At 64.1% G+C, this 20,515-nt stretch overlaps 1 protein-coding gene across 3 annotated transcripts in view; it reads left to right on the plus strand.

Annotated features, from left to right (window-relative positions):
- HDAC4 (histone deacetylase 4) overlaps nucleotides 1-20,515 on the plus strand; it is a 236,661-nt gene that overhangs the window by 191,579 nt on the left and 24,567 nt on the right. For 2 of the 3 annotated variants that reach the window (XM_029933523.1, XM_029933522.1), the window contains exons 11-16: nucleotides 1-146; nucleotides 4,402-4,659; nucleotides 6,310-6,496; nucleotides 8,972-9,105; nucleotides 11,590-11,710; nucleotides 17,739-17,785. In XM_029933523.1, coding sequence (XP_029789383.1) covers nucleotides 1-146; nucleotides 4,402-4,659; nucleotides 6,310-6,496; nucleotides 8,972-9,105; nucleotides 11,590-11,710; nucleotides 17,739-17,785 — 893 coding nt within the window. The remainder of the gene's footprint in view (nucleotides 147-4,401; nucleotides 4,660-6,309; nucleotides 6,497-8,971; nucleotides 9,106-11,589; nucleotides 11,711-17,738; nucleotides 17,786-20,515) is intronic. The other variant, XM_029933520.1, reaches the window with a different exon arrangement.

Consider the following 20,515-nt stretch of genomic DNA (forward strand, 5'->3'; position numbering starts at 1 on the left):
GGCAGCACCGGCCGCTGGGGCGCACGCAGTCGGCGCCGCTGCCGCAGAACGCGCCGGCCCTGCAGCACCTCGTCATCCAGCAGCAGCACCAGCAGTTCCTGGAGAAGCACAAGCAGCAGTTCCAGCAGCAGCTGCACATGAACAAGGTGGGTCTGCGCGTGCGCGGCCGGCGGGGGCGCCTAGCTCGGCTCGCGGTCACGTGTCCCGGAGGCCCAGAGAGCCCCTCTCCCCGCAGCGGAATCCCCTTGACACGCCCCCTTCCCGAGGCCCTTGGCGCCTGCGCGGGCCTGCCCGGGACATCCTGCTCAGGGGGGTCTCTGCACCCTGCAGCCCGCGTGGCTCTGCGCCCCACCCGGTCCCCGAGAGTCCCTCCCAAAGCTGCTTTTGAGCAGGAAACAGCACGGAAGTTTGGTGCAGTGCTGCTGGTCGTTAAAACCAGAAAACAAGCAGCGCTCCTTGAGCATGGCTGCTGACGGCCACCTGCACGCAGCCCCCTGTGTCCGCAGCCCCCTGTGTCCCCGCTACAGGGTCGTGGGGACGCACTCAAGGAGACAGCACCCCTACCCCCACCAGGCACCCCGCTCCTGAATGTCCAGACGCCCAGTGCAGGCCGAGCTAAGGCCCCCGTGGGAGACGGCCCGGCCCCCACCCCGGAGCGCGCAGGGCCCCCCAGCACGCCCTCCGCTGCGAAAGAAAGGCACTTCCTGTGGGCGAGTCGGGGACTGTCAGTCTGCGCTCCTGGGTGTAAAACCCACTTGACGTTCGTCTCCCTGGTGCCAACCGTGGCTTCTTAATGTTATCGTGTCACTGTCTGACTGATAGGGTAGGAGGCGTGAGGAAGGCAGGAGACACCTATCTGTTCCCGGCACAGTCTTGAATGATTTAGAAAATGGATAATCTCCCTAGACTCTGTTACTGATTGATTACGAGCGTGAACGACATTTGATTGAAATGTTTATACAGCATTCTCCTGGGATCTCCGGGAGCCGACGACTGTTACCTGGTGCTGTCTGACACCATATTTCTGGCGATCGTCTGGGGGACGCTGTCCCTAAGGGGCACCTCACTGGAGGGTTCGAGGGCCCGGCTCCCGGCAGCCCTGCTCAGGCTGCATCAGGGATCGCAGCCGCTTCCGGCGTGGTCTGCGGTTCGTTCCGACCCTGCCTCGGAGTGCATTCGCTTCACCGACATCCCCCTTGGGGAGAGCAGCCACGCACGGCTGCTTCGGTTTTCCCAGGGTCCCGGCCACGGGACCTGAACCACTGAGCCATGAAGCCTCTGAGAGCAGGGAAGACAGACCCAGGGGCCGACTGTGCTCATCAGCCGTGGCCCGAGGTTGCACCAACAGGAGTGCTCTCCGGCTGTGGTAGCCTCGATCGTCAGTGCCCAGTGCCCCGTGTGCTGTGGTGTCTAATGAAGGTCCTCCACCTGGTGGAGGAGTGTGTGCACCAGTGGGTGGCGGGGCCTCGGACTCTGCAAGCCAGTACGTGGGGACGAGCCCTCAGGCGGGTGTGGGTGCAGAGACGTGGGAAATGTGGCAGGACACGCTCTCCTCTCTGGGGACAGACTGATCCAGGGCACCTGTGGCCCCGAAGGGCAGAGGCTTTGCTGGGGGAGGCCATTCCTGTGGGGGCTTGAGTCCCCGGCACCCTGGGTCGGGCTCTGTGCCCCACCACGACGTTCCTGCTCACCTCTGCCCTCGGCTGTGAGCCTGAGAGTCGGGTTCTTATGTGGGTGGTCTGGCTGGGAGCACACCCAGGAATTTCTCAGGACTGGCCTTTCTGCAGTCTGGCTTCAGGAAGGGCCCTGCTCCAAATCCAGACCTGCGTTTTTTCTCACTCCATCGGGGAAAGGGGCTCCTAGGGTCCAGAGCAGGTAGGGGGACATGGCTGGTTTGCATGTCACTGAAGGTGTTCCGCCAGCATGCTCACCCCGGGAGCTGGCTCCCCCGTGCCGCCCGCCCCCAGCCCAGCTACCAACCCCAGAGCTGCATTTATAAGTCAGTGACAGGCCTCTGGCTGTGGCCGTGGCCCAAGGAGGCTGGTTGCACAAGCCCCCTGATCACAGGGAGGCCACAGCTGCAGTCACGTCTCTCGATGACTCCCTCTGCCCTGCGGCCTGTGAGGCCAAGGCCACCCTCGGGAGCCTCTCTGTGCCTCGGTGTGAACTGCGCCCCAGGGAGTCGGTGGCAGCTCACGTGCCCATGCTCCTGCCCAGAGCTCGCCAGGACAGTGGGCCGCATGTTCTGGCCTCCAGGAATCCTTCATGAAGCTGGGCTGTCTCGAGAAGCCCAGAAAGTCCTAACTCTTCTTGAGGGGCCTGGAGGCTTCTGCTCAGATGCCCCCATTTTGCAAGGAAGCAAAGAAAGCCAGAAGAGTAAGCCCTGGTCCCTGGCCCCTGGAGCAGGCAGGTCCATCCTTGGACCCTTCCCCTAGGAGCAGGCCGGTCCATCCCTGGTCCCACCCCCTTGAGTAGGCGGGGCCATCTCTGGTCCCTCCCGCCAGAATAGAGGAGGGCATTCCTGGGCCCTCCTCCCCGGGAGCAGGCGGGTCCATGCCCTGGTCCCCCACCCCCCGGAGTAGGCGGGGCCATCCCTGGTCCCTTCCCCGGGAGCCTGCAGGTCTGTGCTTCACCCTCTGACTGCAACCTTTGAGGGCTATGGACATGTGGGCCTCAGGGAGCTCCCCGGGAGGGTGAAATTGGAGGAGGAAGAGGGGACCCACAGTCGCAGCCCAGGCTGACCCACAAGAGGAAGGAGAGGCACCACAAAGCATTAAACAGGGACTTTCACACACTCAGCCCTAAACCCTCCCAGCGCCCTTCCCAGAAAGGAGCAGAAGGCGGCTCTGGAGGTGTGATGAGCTCAGCGGGCAGCCAGCACCTGGCCCGCAGAGAAAGCCTCCCGCGCACCCCAACAGCCGATGAGCCGACGCCACGGTGACGCCAAAGGCACTCCCCGGGTCCTGGGGACCCCGAGAGGTGCCCACCCCATCCGCACCCTCCCCACACCCGGCCTGGGTCCCTCCTGAGGGAGTGACCCCTCCACGTCCAGGCCCCTTTTACAGAACGACTTGCCCCCCGAGGCCAGTGGCCCCATTACCGGAGCCCCTGAGGGCATGTGTGCAGGTGCCGAGCCTCATCTTATCCGCGAGAACCCACGTGATGAGTCCGTGGGCGGGGTCAGAGCGCGTATGCGGGGTTGGCTCCTGCGGCCCAGCGGGCCTTCCGGACGGGCCAGTCCCTGCCTCGGGCTCCTGTCTGCCAGCATGTGTCTCTGAGGGGCACACGGGCTTCTTACTCTGTCCTTGAAACTCTCATGCCATTTTAAAATTTAAAAGAAAAACACTGTAAGAAACTGAATTGGGACATCTCTGTCCCCTCCTCTGTGACAATAGTCTCGATTTTGTCACAACCCGGTTTTCTCTGGGGAAGCTCTGGAGGACTCTGGCTGGCCCTGGTCCTCGGTCGCTTCTCCCCCGGCGTCCACCCCGAGGAGGGGCCGCGGTTCTGGCCTCCCCACAGGTCCCCTCCAGTGGCCCGGCACTCAGCGCCCCCCAGCCCCCACCCGGCGCACACCTTCCCCACCGCCATCTCCGCAGAGCAAGGGCTGCCCCGGCCAGGCCTGTTGCTGCAGGGCCGCCTCCCGGAAGGGGGCCCTCCGCAGGGCAGCGCCCTCCGGCCCTCTGGCCTCTGCTCGGCCCTCTCCAGCGTTCACGGTCTTTCCTTTAGAATCTCGTTGTGACGATGTGAGGGCTAATCGTGTAAAGTAAGTCCGTACACATGCAAACCCTGTTCTACAGCGAGGCACGGCCAGCGCCCAAGGGGTTGCACGCTCGGGTGCGTGTCTACAGCCACCCATCCCCCCAGGCCCTGGCGTCCACCTGCCACAGCGGAGCCCTGACGCGGGCACACAGGCGTCCCCCAAGCCTGAGCCCTTGGTGGTCAGACACGCAGTGTCGTGGTGTGGGTGTGAAGCAATTGGTCCGAGAGGACTTGGGAACAGACGCCCGCGGTGACTGAAGCGTGTCATATGTCCTCGAAGAGCTTTTCCTTCTGGAAACAGAACATTCTCCACGACAGCGTAGTTGTTCAGCAGGGACCTAATCAGGGGCTTTGGAGATGGGCACGTTTCCTCAAAGCCACGGCGCCAGTCCCCCAGGCGCCTGGCCTGACCCTGTGACTTCCGTCTGCCATCTCTCTGTACTCGGCACGCGGGCGCTTGTCTCCTTCCCGGGCCGGCCCGGCGCCCAGGGTGCTGGGAGGAGCAGCGTCTGCGGCCTCGGCTCGGGCCGGCAGCGTCCCTCCGGGCCGTCCGGCCCTTTGCTCTGAGATGCGGAGTTTAGGTGCCCCTGTGCTGTCCCATCATCTCCATCGCCCTCATCCCTTACCTCTGCCTTATAGATTATCCCCAAACAGAGCGAGCCGGCCCGGCAGCCCGAGAGCCACCCTGAGGAGACGGAGGAGGAGCTGCGCGAGCACCAGGCCCTCCTGGAGGAGCCCTACCTGGACCGGCTCTCCGGGCAGAAGGAGGCACACGCGCTGGCCGGGGTGCAGGTGAAGCAGGAGCCCATCGAGAGTGACGAGGAGGAGGCGGAGCCCCCGCGGGAGGCGGAGCCGGGCCAGCGCCAGCCCACGGATCAGGAGCTGCTCTTCAGACAGGTGAGCGCACCTCCAGGGGCCTCGAGCTGGGACACGTGGGCTGGGCGGGCCCTTTCCCCGAGGGCAGCGCCTGCAGCTGCCGTCAGTCGACAGTGATGGGCCCCTTCCTCCCATCCCTGCCCGACCAGGGCTCTGCCCGCCCTCCCCTGGCTGGTGTGGGAGGAGGGTGCCCGCCCTTGCCCAGGTGGTGTGGGAGGCAGATGCAATGTGCTGTTTTATGTTGTCTGTACCTAGAGATACTGGTCCTGTGTCCACTGTGGGCATTTGTGCACCTGTAGTCTAGCCAAGTGCCAGCCCAGGTCCCCAGGGGTAATTTTCTTACTGATCTAGAAAATGTAGGTTAAAGTAATTGCCAAGTGTTAGTAGGATTCAGTGTAATCATTTAAGGTGGGGAGAAAGAGATTGATTTATTTTTTTATTTTTTTTATTTTTTTTTTAATGTCTGTTTATTTTTGAGAGACATAGTACTAGTGGAGGAGGGACAGAGAGAGAGAGACTGAATCTGAGGCAGGCTCCAGGCTCCCATCTGTTAGCACAGAGCCCGACGCAGCCTCGAACTCACAAACTGTGAGATCATGAACAGAGCTGAATCGGACCCTAAACCAACTGAGCCACCCAGGCGCCCCAAGGGACACTGATTTCTTAATTGGTCAAAAAGGTAGTCCGGGCCTTTGGGGGCCCAAGAGGCAGCGGTGACCAGCTACAGATCTGGGAGAATAGTGTGACACGGGTACGCAGTCCTAGGTGCAGACACACGGTAACCAAACTCACTAGAGACTGATGTGTAAGTCTGATGAAAGATGTATCAATTTACAGTGAAAATTAAAACTTCCCCGTCCACAAAAACACCAGGGCAGCTGGCCAGTGAACCGGAGCCCCGTCTTAGAGCCCCAGGAGGCTGCCTGTTCTTGATCAGTAGGATCGGGGAGCCAGGGGAGCCTGGGAAGCGGAATCCCACGCTGGCCTTGAGCCCCGGAGCTGTGTCTGGAGCGTGGGCCCCCCCCGCCGTCCGCCACGTGGCATGCTCCTCCAGCCCCTCCCTCAGAGGCGGTCCGTCTCTGGCTTCTCGGGCCACTCTATCAGCTCTCACCAAAGCCAACTTAGAAACAGTTTTTGTGAAAGTATTGTGTTCAATTCACCTCCGTTTTGCCCTGGTTTGTTTTGCTGGACAGCGGCTAGTGTGGGGTCCTGGGGACTGTCCATCTGGGTCCCCACGTCCTCAGAGAGACACATCTACCCGCCCCTGCCCCCTGACACCCGGTCAGCTGAGCCCCGGGCACCTGTAACCTGAACAGGACATTTCCTCACTGGAGCCATCCGGCCCTTGGGTCGTGGTGTGGGCTGGCGAGAGGCCGGGCAGCAAACCGGCAAATGGAAAGAGTTCACATTTCCACCCTGTGCTGTGCTCTTCACCCCCGTCCCTGGCGGCACGTCAGGGACTCCTGGTCCGGGAAGGCACGTTGGCTGGCCTGGGAGGGCCACCTGCAGGCGGGGACCCCTCGGGCACCAGGCAGCCCGCCCCGGGGAGTCCCGAACCGTGTGCTGCATGCCGGTGCCCAGAGCCGTGCCGAAGAGATCCATGCAGCCTTTCAGCCAGGGCGGGGGCGGTGACGTGCAGGCAGCGACAGTCGGTGTCTCCTGTCCCCCCAGCAAGCCCTCCTGCTGGAGCAGCAGCGGATCCACCAGCTGAGGAACTACCAGGCGTCCATGGAGGCGGCCGGCATCCCCGTGTCCTTCGGCGGCCACCGGCCTCTGTCGCGGGCACAGTCGTCCCCGGCGGCTGCCACCTTCCCCATGTCCGTGCAGGAGCCCCCCAGCAAACCGAGGTTCACCACAGGTACCGTGCACCGGGCGCGTCGGACGGGGTGGCAGCCAGAGGAGACACCTGCCAGCAGGACTGTTTCTGCTTGGACGGCACCGCCCCCTGCAGGCAGGGATGAGGACCGTGTGGCCCGGCCTGAGGCCCCGGGCTCAGAGTCAGGCAGCGGGCTGCACCCCGGGCGCCCCCACTCCCAGCCACGCCCCGCCCAGGACAGCGGGCTGCACCCCGGGCGCCCCCACTCCCAGCCACGCCCCGCCCTGGACAGAGGGCTGCACCCCGGGCGCCCCCACTCCCAGCCACGCCCCGCCCTGGACAGAGGGCTGCACCCCGGGTGCCCCCACTCCCAGCCACGCCCACCTGGGACGGAGGGCTGCACCCCGGTGCCCCCACCCCCAGCCACGCCCTACCGGGATGGAGGGCAGCCCTCTACACTGTCCTGTTTGCCGCCGTCCTGTGGAGCGTCTGAATGTGCTAAGTTCTCCTTGTTAAAAGAATCCTTCCATTCAGAGGAAAATTTCATTACTAATTATCCAGAGGCCGAATCATTGCTTTTCGGAAAGAAAACCAGGAAACTGCAGAGGGTTTACAAATAGATGCAGTAGGTGACTAAGATGGTTCGTCCCTAAAAGAGACCCCAGTCCCCGAAACCACAGTGGAAGTGTGCCCACCACGGGGGCCAGGCGGCCCCGGGGCACCTTTGTGCCAGCTTGTCCCCTGCAGGGGCCTGGCCAGCGGGCTCATCTGCATTATTGCTTTTTGAAAATGTATATAATGGGATGTGCTTCCCGTAAAAAAAAAAAAAAAAAAGGTAATGGAGTAGAAACATCGAGAAATTGCCGGTTGCCTGGAATCCCACCCCCAGAGGTGGGTACCCTTAGGGCTGGTTTAAACCACCCTGATGTGTGCACGGCTAGGGGATAGATTTAGAGAGACAGGACCCGTTGCCACACGTCTCGATCCTCCACGCGGGACCCAGCTCAGCCGCTCCACGGACTCGCGGTTTGTCCCTGGGCTCCAGGTTCCCGTCTGCAAGCGGGAGTGACATGGCGTCCCCTCGAAAGTTCCAGCCACGTGGTCAGTAAACATCAGCCAACTGTACCATCAGGAGGACACCGTGTTTTGTGTGTGCACACGCACCCATGTGGTGCTGCCGCTACGGACTCCCAAACACACCCTCTCGTGCACACACGGTTTGTGCACGTCCGTGAGCGTGCTGGTGGCGCATGTCCACCCTGGGTCCCGGCAGCCCGCTCTTCACCAGCGCCCGCTCTACCGGAAGTCCCGTCCCGCCCCGCCGGACGCTGTCCTGCTGGCAGCCCAGAATTCCTCCAGCGCAAGGGGACTGACTCCCGCTAGCCTGACTCACAGGGACGGGGACTAACACGCCCCGAGGCCGGTGTGCAGCTTGGCCCTGTGGCAGCAGACTCACCCTGCAGCCCTGACCCCTCAGTTTGGGGGCACCCCTGGTCCTCCAGCATCAGGAGCAGAGCACTGGGAGCCGCGGGTCTGAGCACCTTTCTCTGCCTGCGGGAGCAGGTCTTACACACCTGCCCGCCCCACCCCACCTGCCAAGCCGGGCCATTCATCCAGCCTGACCTGCCCGCTATAGTGGCCCTGGGAGACTGGCTGTAGGGTGACTACAGCCCCCTCTCCCGGCAGACGTCATGTGGCCCTGAGCCTTCCCCAGCCGCCGCAGGAGGGGCACAGAGCAGGGGTGCATCCTGGAGGGCGGCGTCAGGGGTGTGCTCAGCATGCCCCTGCCCTTCCCCCTGCACCTCGTCTCCAGATGCACAGGATACGTTCACCCGCACAGCCTCTTCGTGGCCGTGACATCACTCACTGGGCTAGAAGTGTCCCCATCCCGTATGCAGCAGAGCCCGGGCTGCTGCTGGGCCCGGCTGGGTGTCCCGCCCCGAGGGTGAGGCCATCCCACGGCTCCCTGGGCACAGGCGGGCACCGTGATTTCAGCCGCGCCCCCAAGGACGCTACGGAGCGGGCAGCTGGGGACACGTGTTTTGTGTTAATTCTGACACAGGTGTCTGCCTGTTTGTACATGTGCTCACACACGTGTTCCAGCTGCTCCCGAAGGTTCTGAGGGCAGGAATCAAGTCTTGTCTTCCTTCTGAGCCCCACGAACCTCGGACGGTCCTTAGAACCACATGACAGGCTGCTCCCTGACAAGAGGGACCCGGACCCTAAATGTCTTGTTTGGGGAGACAGCGCCGTCCTGGAACATGAGTGCCCACGGCGCCGGCTGGGAGCCGCTGGGCCACCTTTTCCTTCCCTCCTGACGTGCTCCCCCACCCCCACCCCGGGGAGCCCGGGGCACGTGCTGGGAGCAGGCACGCGGCCTCCCGCGGACTTGGATTTTCCAGACAAATCGTCCCAGGGGGCGGAAGGCCCCCCAGGCGCGTGGCGTGTGTTCCCCTGGGAGCTCTCGGGTGGGGGACGGTGGCGCCCCGCCCGCGGCCAACTCACTGCCTCCCACAGGCCTCGTGTACGACACGCTGATGCTGAAGCACCAGTGCGCCTGCGGGAACACCAACAGCCACCCCGAGCATGCGGGCCGCATCCAGAGCATCTGGTCTCGGCTGCAGGAGACCGGCCTCCGGGGCAAGTGTGAGGTAAGGCCGCTGGGGGGCCCGGGGGCCTTCCGCCAGGGCACCCCTTATCTGCGTGGGGGCGGGAAGAGTCCCGATCTGCCTTCCTGAACACCCGGGTCCTCCCTTCCCAGAGCCCACTTCTGTCCTGCCTCCTTGTCCCCTGTCCCCTCTGTCCCCTTGCCTCCTCGGTGCCCTTGTTCCTCTGTCCCCTTGCCCTCTCTGTCCCTGTCTGTTTCCCTATCCTCTCTTGCTGCCCTCTTCCACATCTGTCCCCCTCACCCCTCTGTCCTCCTGCCCCTGGGTTCCCCTGTCTGCCCCCCTCTGTTCCTCTGCCCCCCTGTGCCCCCCACTGCAGGAAATTGCAGCAGGGCCCCCATATGCCCACCAAGTGGGGACCTGTGTCCGTCTTACAAAAACAAGGACATGGGTGGCACATGCTGCCCTGCACAGTGACTAGGACAAGAGCCCCACAGCAGGACGTCAGGACTATGGGGGCAGCAGAGCCCTCTCCATGTGCCTACCTGTTCCCCCCTCAGAAGCTAGAATATTAGGGAATTTAAGTCCGTCTGGTTGTTTTTAACGTTTTATTTATTTTTGAGAGAGAGGAGAGAGAGAGAGACAGCATGAGCAGGGGAGGGTCAGAGAGAGAGGGAGACACAGAATCCGAAGCAGGCTCCAGGCTCTGAGCTGTCAGCAGAGCCCGACATGGGGCTCAAACCCATGAACCGCGAGATCATGACCTGAGCTGAAGTCGGACACAACCGACTGAGCCACCCGGTGCCCCTAAGTCCATCTGTTTTACCAGCTGTCTGGTGATACAGGATTGGGGGAGTGGAAGGGGCACGAGAGCCCACAGTGCCCCCTGGGGAGAACGTGGATGGCACCTGCTCTGGGCTCTGGCCAGAGGCTGCACCACCGGGGGGCAGCAGTGCCCTGGCAACACCCCTCCGAGCTCTTCCAGGGCCCTCCTGTCCTCTTGGTCCTGCCCCAGGGGACCAGGGCCTCTGCTCCTCCTTCAAAGGACCACTCCCCATGACCTGCTCTTCACTCTCTGGCCTCTCCTGGGGGGTCCCCTCAGGCACGGGGCCTCTGACGAGGCTTTTTAGATAGAAGACAGGAGTGGTAGGGGCGATACCATGAGACGGAGCTCATGGGGAGAATGGGACCCTCGGACCCTCCACCCTCCTTTGGCCCTGAGGCAGGAAGTGCTGCCACTCCGTGGCCGGCGGCGGCAGGGCGTCCTTGGACCTGTGGACGAGGGGTGAGGGTCTGTGGGACGTGGGGGTAGACCTGAGTCAGCAGGTTGGTTGGGAGGAGGCCTGTGTGAAACACGCAGCTTCCATGCCGTGACGTCAGGGGCCTGTGGGGACGCTGACCTCAGGGTGCCCCGCCTGCTTCACGCAGCCCAGAGGAATACGGCATCCCTGCCTCCACAGGCTCCCATGCGGGGCCCCGGGGGGCAGAGCACGGCGCCCAGGGGCTGGCCACGGGTCGTGGGCATTGGCCCTCGACGAGAGCTTAGAGGGACCAGCAGTGCACAGACTTCCCAAGGTCCAGGCTACTTGGGGACCAGAACCTCCCAGGCAGGGCCCCTCGATCTGGTGGACGACTGTGGGGGCCGGGGCTCCCTTCCCCGTGCTGCTGCGTCGGCCTCGGCTGGGGCTGGGCGGCGGAGGCGCTGTGCTCACGGCCCTGCCCACGCGGGGAGGCCGGGCCGGCAGAGGTGTGGCCGAGGCCTGCACCTGCCCACTCTGCTCTCTCCATCTCCTGCGTCCACGGCGTCCCTGGGGAAGCTGTCACAGCGCACAGGAGCAGCCCCATGGCCCAAGCCTGCCTCGTGCTCAGGAGCCCTGGGCGTTTCCCGGGATTGTCGCCCCAGAACTGTGACCTTTAACCTCGCTCCATAAACTACCCTCCTCTTAAAAGTTTAAGTAAACGGAGCCTGAGTCAAGAAGAGCGAATTTTATGTTAATTCCCGGGGGAAAGCATGACAATAGCTGTGGAGTCTGGAGGAATTTCCAGACCAAAGGAGAACAACGCGGAGGGACATGCAGATGGTGACCTGAAGTAGGTGGTGGGCCCAGCGGGGCCCCGGGAAGGGGCTCCTCTTCTGTGCGGGGCCTCATGCGCTGCCCCCCTTACACGGAGCTGAGCGAGTGGCGCCCACCCCGAGAGGGCACCCAGTGCTTACGAGGCAAAGTAGTAATTTGATGCCAAATCACTTGGGTGACAGGGAAGGTTAAAGCGTTGAAGGTTGGAATTATCTTTCTAAATGTTCTTCAAAGTTATAATTAAACTGTAAAGCCTCCAAAACATTTTAAAAATATTTTTTAAATGCGGTCCTGGGTGCTACTTACTTTTTATTTTGCAAGAACCAAATAATGATGTGCTGTGCACGCATACCGTTCAGTTTCCTCTGGGTGACGATTTTCGCAGGAAATCTCTGCCGACACCAGGCCCTGAAGGCACAGGGGCACTGAGCACCTCTTCCTTCTGTCCCCGCAGTGCATCCGCGGACGGAAGGCCACCCTGGAGGAGCTGCAGACGGTGCATTCGGAGGCGCACGCGCTGCTCTATGGCACAAACCCCCTCAACAGGCAGAAACTGGACAGTAAGAAACTTCTAGGTATTTCAAGGCCTTCTTTCCTTTACCGCGCTCGCTGGCCCCGCCCCTTGAGCGCCGCCCACCAGGCTTGGTCCTGCGCCTGCGCGGGGCCTGCACCAGGTACTGAGCGGGGCGGGAGGAGGCTGCTGGTTCCGGCCCGCGTGGGGGTGCCGTGGCCACCGCGCTTGAGAAGCACGGGTCTTAGGGATGTTCCGTAACGGAGCGTAGACGCCGCAGGCGCACTGGGGGTTCTGCAGCTGCACACGGCTGCCAGCCCCCTGCGGCAGCGAGCCTGGGGTCCGGGAGAGGGGGGGTCGGCCCGGAGCGGGCTCCCCGCGGGGCGTGGGGCTCTGGGCCTGACGGAAAGACCTTGCTGGCGGTGTGTCCGCCTCATGGGGGGGAGGAAGGGGGGTTCTCATCAGGACCTCCAGCCCCTGCACTGCGGGCCCTGGTCCCAGACCCCACCCCCGTCGTGACAGGTCCCCGGCACCCACCGTGCACCCAGCCTCCCAGCCACCTTGAACCTGGAGGCATGCAGTAGGCGGCCGCCTCCCAGGTGTCGCCAGAGGCTCTGCTCAGGCTGCACTGGGCGGGTCCCACCGCAGTGCGGCCGTTCACTCGCTCTGCCCACTCTGCTCGCACCGGTGTGTTCCCTGCTTCTCTGACCCGTTCATCCAGACCCTCACTCCTGCGCTCCTTCGCTCACTCGTGCACGCACGCACTCATGCATGCATGGGTGTGTTCATTCATTCATTCAGACCCTCACTGGTGCACGCCCTCCTTCTCTCCTTCCCTCACTCGTGCACACATGCGTGTGTTCCCTGTTTCCCACCTGCACTCACTTATCCCCTCCCTTGAGGAGTGCGGTCTTCTGTACTAGAATCCTGTAGGTGCTAAGGACCCTGACACGGATGACGTGGCCGTTGTCTTTGGAGAGCGTGGAGCTGGTGGCCCTGAGGAAATGGACGCTCTGTCCCGGGGGGCTGGTCGAGGACCCCCTGAGCGCCCTGCCCGGTAGTAACAGGCTTTCAGAAGGCGTGAGCTCTTGTTCTGGGGACATAGAAGCAGCAGCACAGGAGAGTCTGGGGCTGGGTGGCAGGTGCCAGGACGTGTCCCCCGGAGCTGGCTCCACCTACCAACTTGGGTGGCTTGGCTTGGCCACTGCAGAGAACCTGGGATGGAAGGTGGGGAGGATCACATCGGGGGCTGGCCAGAGGTCCTGAGAGCCCTCCCCAACCCTAGACCCTGGGCAGAAAAGGCCCAGGGCTCCCTGGCTGGGATGAACATCAGGAACCCAGCAGGGCGTGGCACCAGCCTGCCCCCCGCCAGCCCCAGGCTCCCCTCATGCTGACCTGTACCCCAGACACGCATTGCAGACCCCTCTCCAGAGAATGACCAGGCCAGAGGAAGCTGACCACATCCCAGCGGGGAGCCACCGGTTCTTAAGCCCACCGTGTGCCTGGAGCTCCCCGTGGCTCTTGGGTCCTCAGTCCTATGAATAGATGACCAGGGATTATGCCCCCTCCCCAGGGAAGCACATAGTGGGAAATAGGTCCTGAAACAGGGAAGCTCGGAGGACAGGTTTCTGGGACAGATAGGGGACATTGTGAAGAAACCCAAAGCTGTCCTTCATAAAGAGAGGAGCTACCCCCTCCACGTGGCGTGGACAAGCGTAGCAAGAAAGGAGGCCCAGAGCACTCCTGTCACATCGGACAGGAGAGAGTCCTGGGCCGGAGGGTAGGTGGGCTCAGTCCCCTGGGAAGCAGAGCAAAACCAGGGCAGGAGCCGGAGAGCGGGAGGAAGAGTAAGAAAATGCAGGGAGCGCACCTGGCAGGAGTTTCCAGGGAGCGTGCGAGAAGGGGTGAGAGCATGGTGGAGCAGCCACGGCGGGCTCCAGAGCCACCGGGCGAGCCGTGGCTGCCCAGGCTCTCCAGGGAGCGGCAGGGACAGTGGTGGACCGGCCGGGACCGGGGACGTGGGGAGACGCGTGAGAGTCTGGGGCAGGTGCGCCACTATGTCAGTACCCCTCGCCAGTTCTGGGCAGAGGTCTTCCCAGCCTGCAGCTTTGGCCGAGCCGGGAGGGTGAAGAGGAGCCCAAGCAGAGGCGTCCCTTCCTCCAGGGGGACACACGGGGAGGCCGGGAGGGGCCGCCAGGCCGTGGGTGACAGCCCGCTGCCTAGGTCGCTCCTGCTGCTGTGACCAGGCACCGCAGAGGCCAGAGCCCATCGCTCACGGGCCGGCAGGTGGAGGGCCGGGATCGGGGTGCCACATGGCAGGTGTGGGCCTTACACCTCAGGGCTCCCGCTGCGCCTCCCGGGGGGCCGAGTCTTTCCCAAGGTGCTGACCGCATCACAAAGGCCCCACTCTCGTGAACCGACTGCTTCCCAGCCCCACTCGTGATCCTGTCCCCCCGGGCAGTCACGGAAGCCAGCCCCACAGGCTGTGTTCCCCACGTAGAAGCATCCAGAACAGCCCAGAGCCGTGTGGCTGGGGGCCTGCGCCAGCGTCATCTTGGGCTTCCCCCTACCCTGCCCCCCAAAAGCTGCTGCTGGCGCGGCCTGGGGAGCCCCCGGTAGGCTCAGCGGGACCTTAGAGCCGCTCGCCGTTCTGGCCGTGTCAGGTCTGGTCCACGGGCCAGCCAGGTGCTCTGGCCACCCTGAGCTCTGTTCCCCGAGACCCCTGGGAACCCCAGACGTGCCCCAGAGACCCCCTCCAGCCCGTCCTGCTCACACGGCAGGGTTTGTTCTCACTCGAGTCGGCATCTCAAAGCCCAGCCATCGTGGTGTAGGGTCCATGGTCACCAGGGCTGGCTGGACTGCCCCACGGCGGAGGCCAGGGTCTGCGCTGCCCCGAGCGAGCACGCTGCGCGGCACCTGCGGCGCCCCCACTCTTGGTGGGGGCTCTTCCCAGTCCAGCCCCTGCTCCCTTGTCTGCCGCCAGAGGCCCGTGTCGGTTGAGCCGCCGCCAAGAGGCCTTTTGCACTTGGTGTGTTGTCCTCTGACCGTGGAGCTGGGCAGGGAGAAGGCAGTGTTTCCGCGTCGCAGGTGGGGGCGGGCTCGGACGCTCCGGCAGGAGAACGGACCAGGTCTCGGAGAAGGTTTCACGCTCAGTTTAAGACGGATGATGAGGCACAAGAGAGGAGGCGGATGCGGGGTCTCCGGGAGAAGGCGGCAGGGGCCACCGGGAGGGCCTGGAGCTCTCCTAGCTGCTGACCCTTCATGGGGGCCTCCCGGGCCCAGTCCATGTGGGGTCGCCCCTCCTTGCTCAAGTCGGGCCAGCAGCACGGGCTCCCGAAGGCCCCTGTCCTGTTTCCGGGTCTCTGTTGAAATGTGTTCCCGTCATCATACCTGCCCCCCCCACTGCCCCGATGCAGCCGTCCGCGTGTGCGCTGCGTGTGTTTTGTGGTGGCAGAGCCCGTGCTGGGAGTGTGTGTGTGTGTGTGTGTGTGTGTGTGTGTGTGTGTGTGTGGTTCCCACAGAACCACGTCGTTCTGTTTCCTTCTGCTTTGCTGCCGCACACTGTTTTGAAAGCCATCCCCGTTGCTCTGAGTTCACCTGTCCGGCTCCCTTCCTGCACTCGGGCCAGTTTTCAGACTCCGGGTGGCTGTGCTGACAACCAGGAGTCCTGGCATCGGTCTGGCTGTGTGCGCGTAGGAAGGTTGGCGACTATTTTCTTGCTGGAGTAACCCTGATCGGGCACGTGAACGCCGCCGTGTGACTTCCCTCCGTCTCTAAATCGAGCACCCACGTCTCAGCCGTGTGCAAGAAGGCCTCGTGGTCGCTGAGGCGCAGGGGCCTCGGCCTTGGGTGTTCCCGGAGGTCCGGCCGGGTCTCTGACGGCAGGCACCTGGAAGAAGAGCCTGGTCATGTGCCTGGGGGGTGCTTGGCGGGGCTCAGGGGGCGTGAGACCCTGTGTGGGGGCAGCAGAGGCCACACAGGACTGCCCGTGCCCTCCCCATGCCCGAGGGACCCCAGCCCACCTCTCAGCAGGTGCACTGAGTGGACAAGCAAGGTGGCCCATAACGCATCCACGCCCGTTCTTCGTGGACGTTTGTGGCCCAGGTGATGGTGACCCCAGAGCACAGGAGGCCCGAGTGAGCCGCAGGTGGCTGGGGACGAGCGGCAGTGCGCTGTGCCGAGAGCCGCCGCGGATCCTCGGGCTGTTCTCTGTCCAGCGGTGCGTGCTCAGTGCCCACCCGGGGTTGCGGGAGATCCCTCCTTTTCTTTCTCCTTCGGTCGTTGGTTGTTGGCCAATGAGCAAAGCCGACATACTTAGGTGGTGTATGGTTTTAGTGTAGACAGTGCTGGCTCTAATTAAAAATAGCAATCTACAGTCTTAACAGAGCGTCCTTCCCTGGGACTCAGGCACGCAGATCTGTCTGAGTTCATGTTCACAGACCTGGGGTGGCCGGGGGAAGCTCTGTAAGTCCCTGCGCCGCGTTCCGTGATGGGAAGGGACCCGGCGTGCGGCCCCAGCCCCAGGCCGATGGAGGACTCCCTGCCAGGCCTGGGACTCTGTCGGCCACTGAGGTGGGCCTGTTCCAGCACAGGGGGCAGAGCAGGGCAGCAGGAGGCCTGGCGTCTGTGCCCTCTCCTGCCCGGGCCCGCTGCCCCCACCTGCCTGCGCCCCCCGCCCCCCTGGCGGCTCCCTGCAGCGGGTCACTCGCGGTGCTGGCCGAGCTAGCCCCTCCGGAGCCACCGTCCTGGGCCCCGCACCCCCTCCTGGCCGCGCGCCGGCAGTGAGCCCAAGGGAAGGAAGGCAGACGTGTCCCTGCCCTCACAGGGCACCCTCCAGGGTATGTGGCAGCAGGGGCCACAGATCCAGGCAGCGGCCGTCAGCACGAGACGGCGTGAGGAGAGCGGCTGCGGCGCATCACGTGCGCAGCAGGCAGTGCAGGCCGGCCCGGCCCGTGACGCGGCCCGCAGTGGCTCGGGGCCTGGGGTGGTCCACACCGGGAGCCGGATGAGGTGGGCGCAGACCAGCCCCGCGGCCCCAGCAGTGTGGTTCATGAGCGCCCAGAGCAGGGGCTGGGGATCTGGGGCAGGCTGCAGCTGGGGGGCTCCCCGTGGTGGGCACAGCCCTGGCACGCCCAGAAATGGAGTCCAGGGGTGCCCGTTCGGCTCAGTTAGGCATCCGGCTCAGGATTTCTGCTCAGGTCATGATCTCACAGTTTGGGAGTATGGGCCGCGTGTTGGGCTCTGTGCTGGGCATGGAGTCGGCTTGAAATCCTCCCTTCCTCTTCTCTCTCTTTCCCTCAAAAATAAGAAAAGAGAGTCCGAACCTGACCTATGGAACCTGCCAGGGAAGGGCTGAGGGCCATGGGGACGGGGCATATGTGGGAGCACAGAGACGGCATCCTGGGCCAGCGCCCCGGGGACGGCAGCCACATGGGGGTGTGGCTCTCTGTCCCTTGTGAAGGGTGAGGTTTAGGCGAGTTGCCAGCCAGCACGGGGCCACGCCGAGGACGAGGACTGTCTGTCACCAGGGCTCAGGCCCGAACCCTGAGGGAGAGGGGACTCAGCCCGGCGCCGCCGGCCGGGGAGGGCCTTCCCGGGGGGCCAGCCCCATGCCGAGTCTGTGTTGGCACGTGCAGAGGGGGTGTTGTCATTCACATCCCGGAAGACCCTCCACGAGACCCCGGGCCCTGCTCTCACCCTTGCTTTCAGCCGGGCGGGGGCGGCGGGACTCCCCGAGGGGCCAGGTCGGGTGGCTGAGCAGCCAGGAGCTCTCGGGACGCCACCTTCCGATCTGTTCTGTGCAGGGTGCGCGAGCTCCGGCCGGAAGGAGAAGCCCACCGCTCGGCATGGACCCCCAGAGGGCTGACTGCTGCCGTGGGGAGGGGGAGGCCCGTGCCCGGGGACTGCCCCCCAGCAGCCGCATGGTGACGCCCTGGTACCTGTGAAACCAGGGCGCCCCTCTGTGCGGACGTGCTGTGGTCCTCCGAGTGCCGGCGCCCCCGGGCACCCCGCTTCCGGAGCCGCGCCGAGCTCCCTGCAGGCGGGCGCCTGGGCCCTTGCCCCCCTGACCTTGGCCGTCCTTCTGCCCACAGGCTCGCTCACGTCGGTGTTCGTGAGGCTGCCCTGCGGCGGTGTCGGGGTGAGTATTTCTTTAATGTGTAAATAATGTCCTGTTTGTTCTCGGGGCCCAGCGGCCACAGACCTCGCCGCCCCGTTTTCCACAGAGTGGGTAATTGCTGCCAGGTGTTTTCCATAAACAGGGGCGGGCGGGGCGCCTGGCCACTCACACGTGTGGCTTCAAAGGCCTGGGAGCCCGGGAGCGTTCGTAGGCTGCAGTCGGGCACCTTCCTCCAGGAAGGCCGTCTGGCCCGCACGCACGCCGTGGGAACCAGCTCTGGGGTGCTGGGCGGTCTCGCCTCCAGCGCGCGGAGGGACAGCCTGCTCACCGGGGCCCGGGCTGCGGTAGACCTGGGTGCATGTGGGCCCCTGCCCCTCTGAATGCAGTTGTGGGGGGGGGGGGGACTGCCCGTCTGCGTGGTAGCTATGGCCTTGGGCAGACCCGCTCCCGAGAACCGGGCCTCTCACTGTTTCCGGGCCGGACGTGTGCCCTTCCCACAGCGAAGAGGTGTCCACAGCCAGAGCTTGTTGCTAACAGAGAGGGGCCCTCACCCCCGCCCCGCTCTGGTCGCCCCGGAGGACAGAGGTGTGGGGGGCGAGAGCGGGGGCCAGGGCCGCGGGCCTTCAGGGCGCTGTGGCCCAAGAAAGCGCGGTTGGCCGTGCGGGGAAGGGGTCACAGCGGACAGCACAGCCACAGCGCTGAAGCCGGGCAGGGGCGGCGTGTGAGCCCAGATCGCAGGGGGAGCCCCCGGTCTGGATTCTGTTATGGAAATGAAACAAAATTGTTTTCTTCCTGAGTCTTTACAAAAGTCACTGCTTTGAAAATTATCCCGTCAGAAAGAGAATAAACGGCATTTACTCATACCACGACCGAGCCCCCTAGAGTTATTTTATTTTGTATTGTAAGTAGGCTGCAATCTCTTAATTCGGGGCAAATTTTTGGCCAGACTTGAAAAGGCTTGGATTCGGCTGCCCTGCGGCCAGCGTGCCGGGCGAGGCAGGATTTATAATTTGCAAAAGAAAGCTCAAGTCAGTCGGGCCTGGGGCCTGGAGCCAGGCGGCCCCACCGAGCGTGCGCCCAGATCTGAGCCCCTGCAGACGGCCGGCTCCCAGCTTCACATCCGGGCACGAGAGCGCTGCGGTCAGCGCTCCCACCGGGCCGAGCGGGTGGAGAGGGAGCCCGTGGGAGCAGCACACTGCCCGTGTGGGCGCCGTGGCCCTGGTGGGGTCTCAGGAAGGCCAGGTGGACCCCCAGAGCCTAAGCGTGGGCGGGAGTGTGCATGCCCCGGGAGTTGACGCAGTTGTCTTCCTCAGAGTTCCTTGGAGTTGCGTTCAGGGTGCGGGATGGTGTTTTAATGTTACTTGCCAACGCCTTTTCCCGTAACTGTGCTAAAAGTAGGGCTCTAAGTCACTGCGCTTGTTTTCAAACCAAATAAAAGGAGCCTATCCACCCGCCTCCTGATCCTCCCCGTTGTCCCGTCGGGGGACCCGGTGCGGGTGAATGCCCCCCTCTGTGGCCGCTGCGGTGCCCGAGCTCCCCGGCTCCCCGAGGGCCATGGGGTGCCCGGAATCGGTACATCCCTTCTCCATCTCGGTAGGAAGCACCGTCCTCCGCTGGTTTGCTGTGAGGGACGGAGCAGGCCATCTGCCCTTCCCTGGGGCCCCTCGTTAACGCTCCTGCAGGGCGAGTGCCCGCCCACCCCGGGGCGGCGCACAGAGACCTGGTGGAGCCTGTGCCCGGCTGGCTCCGGCCTCAAAACCCAGATCCTCACATTTTGAGGCAAAACGATGAGTGGTTTTGTGTATACGGCCTTTGGTCCTCAGGGGGCAGCATCCACGCAGCCTGCCCTGGACGCCCGCACCCTCCCCTCCCGGGAGGCACGGCAGCAACTGGACCCCCCGCCCCTCGCTGGAGGACTGTCCCCTTGGATTTTGGTGCCTGGGTCCTGCCACTGAGGGAGCCAGCCCTGGCCGGCGTGTCTGCGTCCGCGGCCGGCAGCACGGTGTCCTCACAGAAGCCGCTCTTTGAAAGTCAGATACTAGTGCTGCGGAGTCGGCCAAGTGCAGAGCGCTCTCGGGACATTTGGAAACTGCTTAAAGAGCACAGAGGTTTGCTCGTTGAGAACAGCCTTCCTCCGGAAGCGGCCTGAACCCCTCATGACTGTATCTTCCACCATCTCGCTTTGAAGGTGGAGCTTCAAGAGCTCCTTGCAGGAAACCCGCCCCTACGTAATGACCGGGGTCTCTGTCCGCCCGGCCCAGCTGCGTGCCCTCTGCGTGCAGCCGTCTGGCCTCAGTCTCAGATTCCCCGAGCCTTCAGCGCCCGGAGGGGGTGATTGGAGCAGGGGGGGCTCTCGGATGGACTCGGGGGACGCTGCGCTGCAGGTGACACAGGTGGGGCGCGCCCCTGTGAGGACGGGCACGGGAGCCCTCGTGTGCGCGGCCGCGGCTCTGGTCGTCGGCCCCGGAGGTGGTGGCCGGTGCCCTTGCCCTGGCACCCCCGCCCCGCCCCCCACAGAGCGACTTGCGGAGCTGGCCGATCCGCTTTCTTGGTCCTCTTGAACGCCCACATCAGCCAGGCACGTCAGACGTGTGTCTCCGTAAACACACAAACCAGGACACGAATGGGGACTGCCCAGTGCGTGTGTGCCACAGGCTTTCCGAGCGAGGGTCCTCAGGGGCCTGGCTCCTCCCGCCCTGCGCTCCCGGCAGGCCGTGCCCGGCCGGTCTTCTTTGGCGCAGAGTCGGGTCC

Source organism: Suricata suricatta, chromosome 3, assembly GCF_006229205.1.
Source record: "Suricata suricatta isolate VVHF042 chromosome 3, meerkat_22Aug2017_6uvM2_HiC, whole genome shotgun sequence".
NCBI lineage: Eukaryota > Metazoa > Chordata > Mammalia > Carnivora > Herpestidae > Suricata > Suricata suricatta.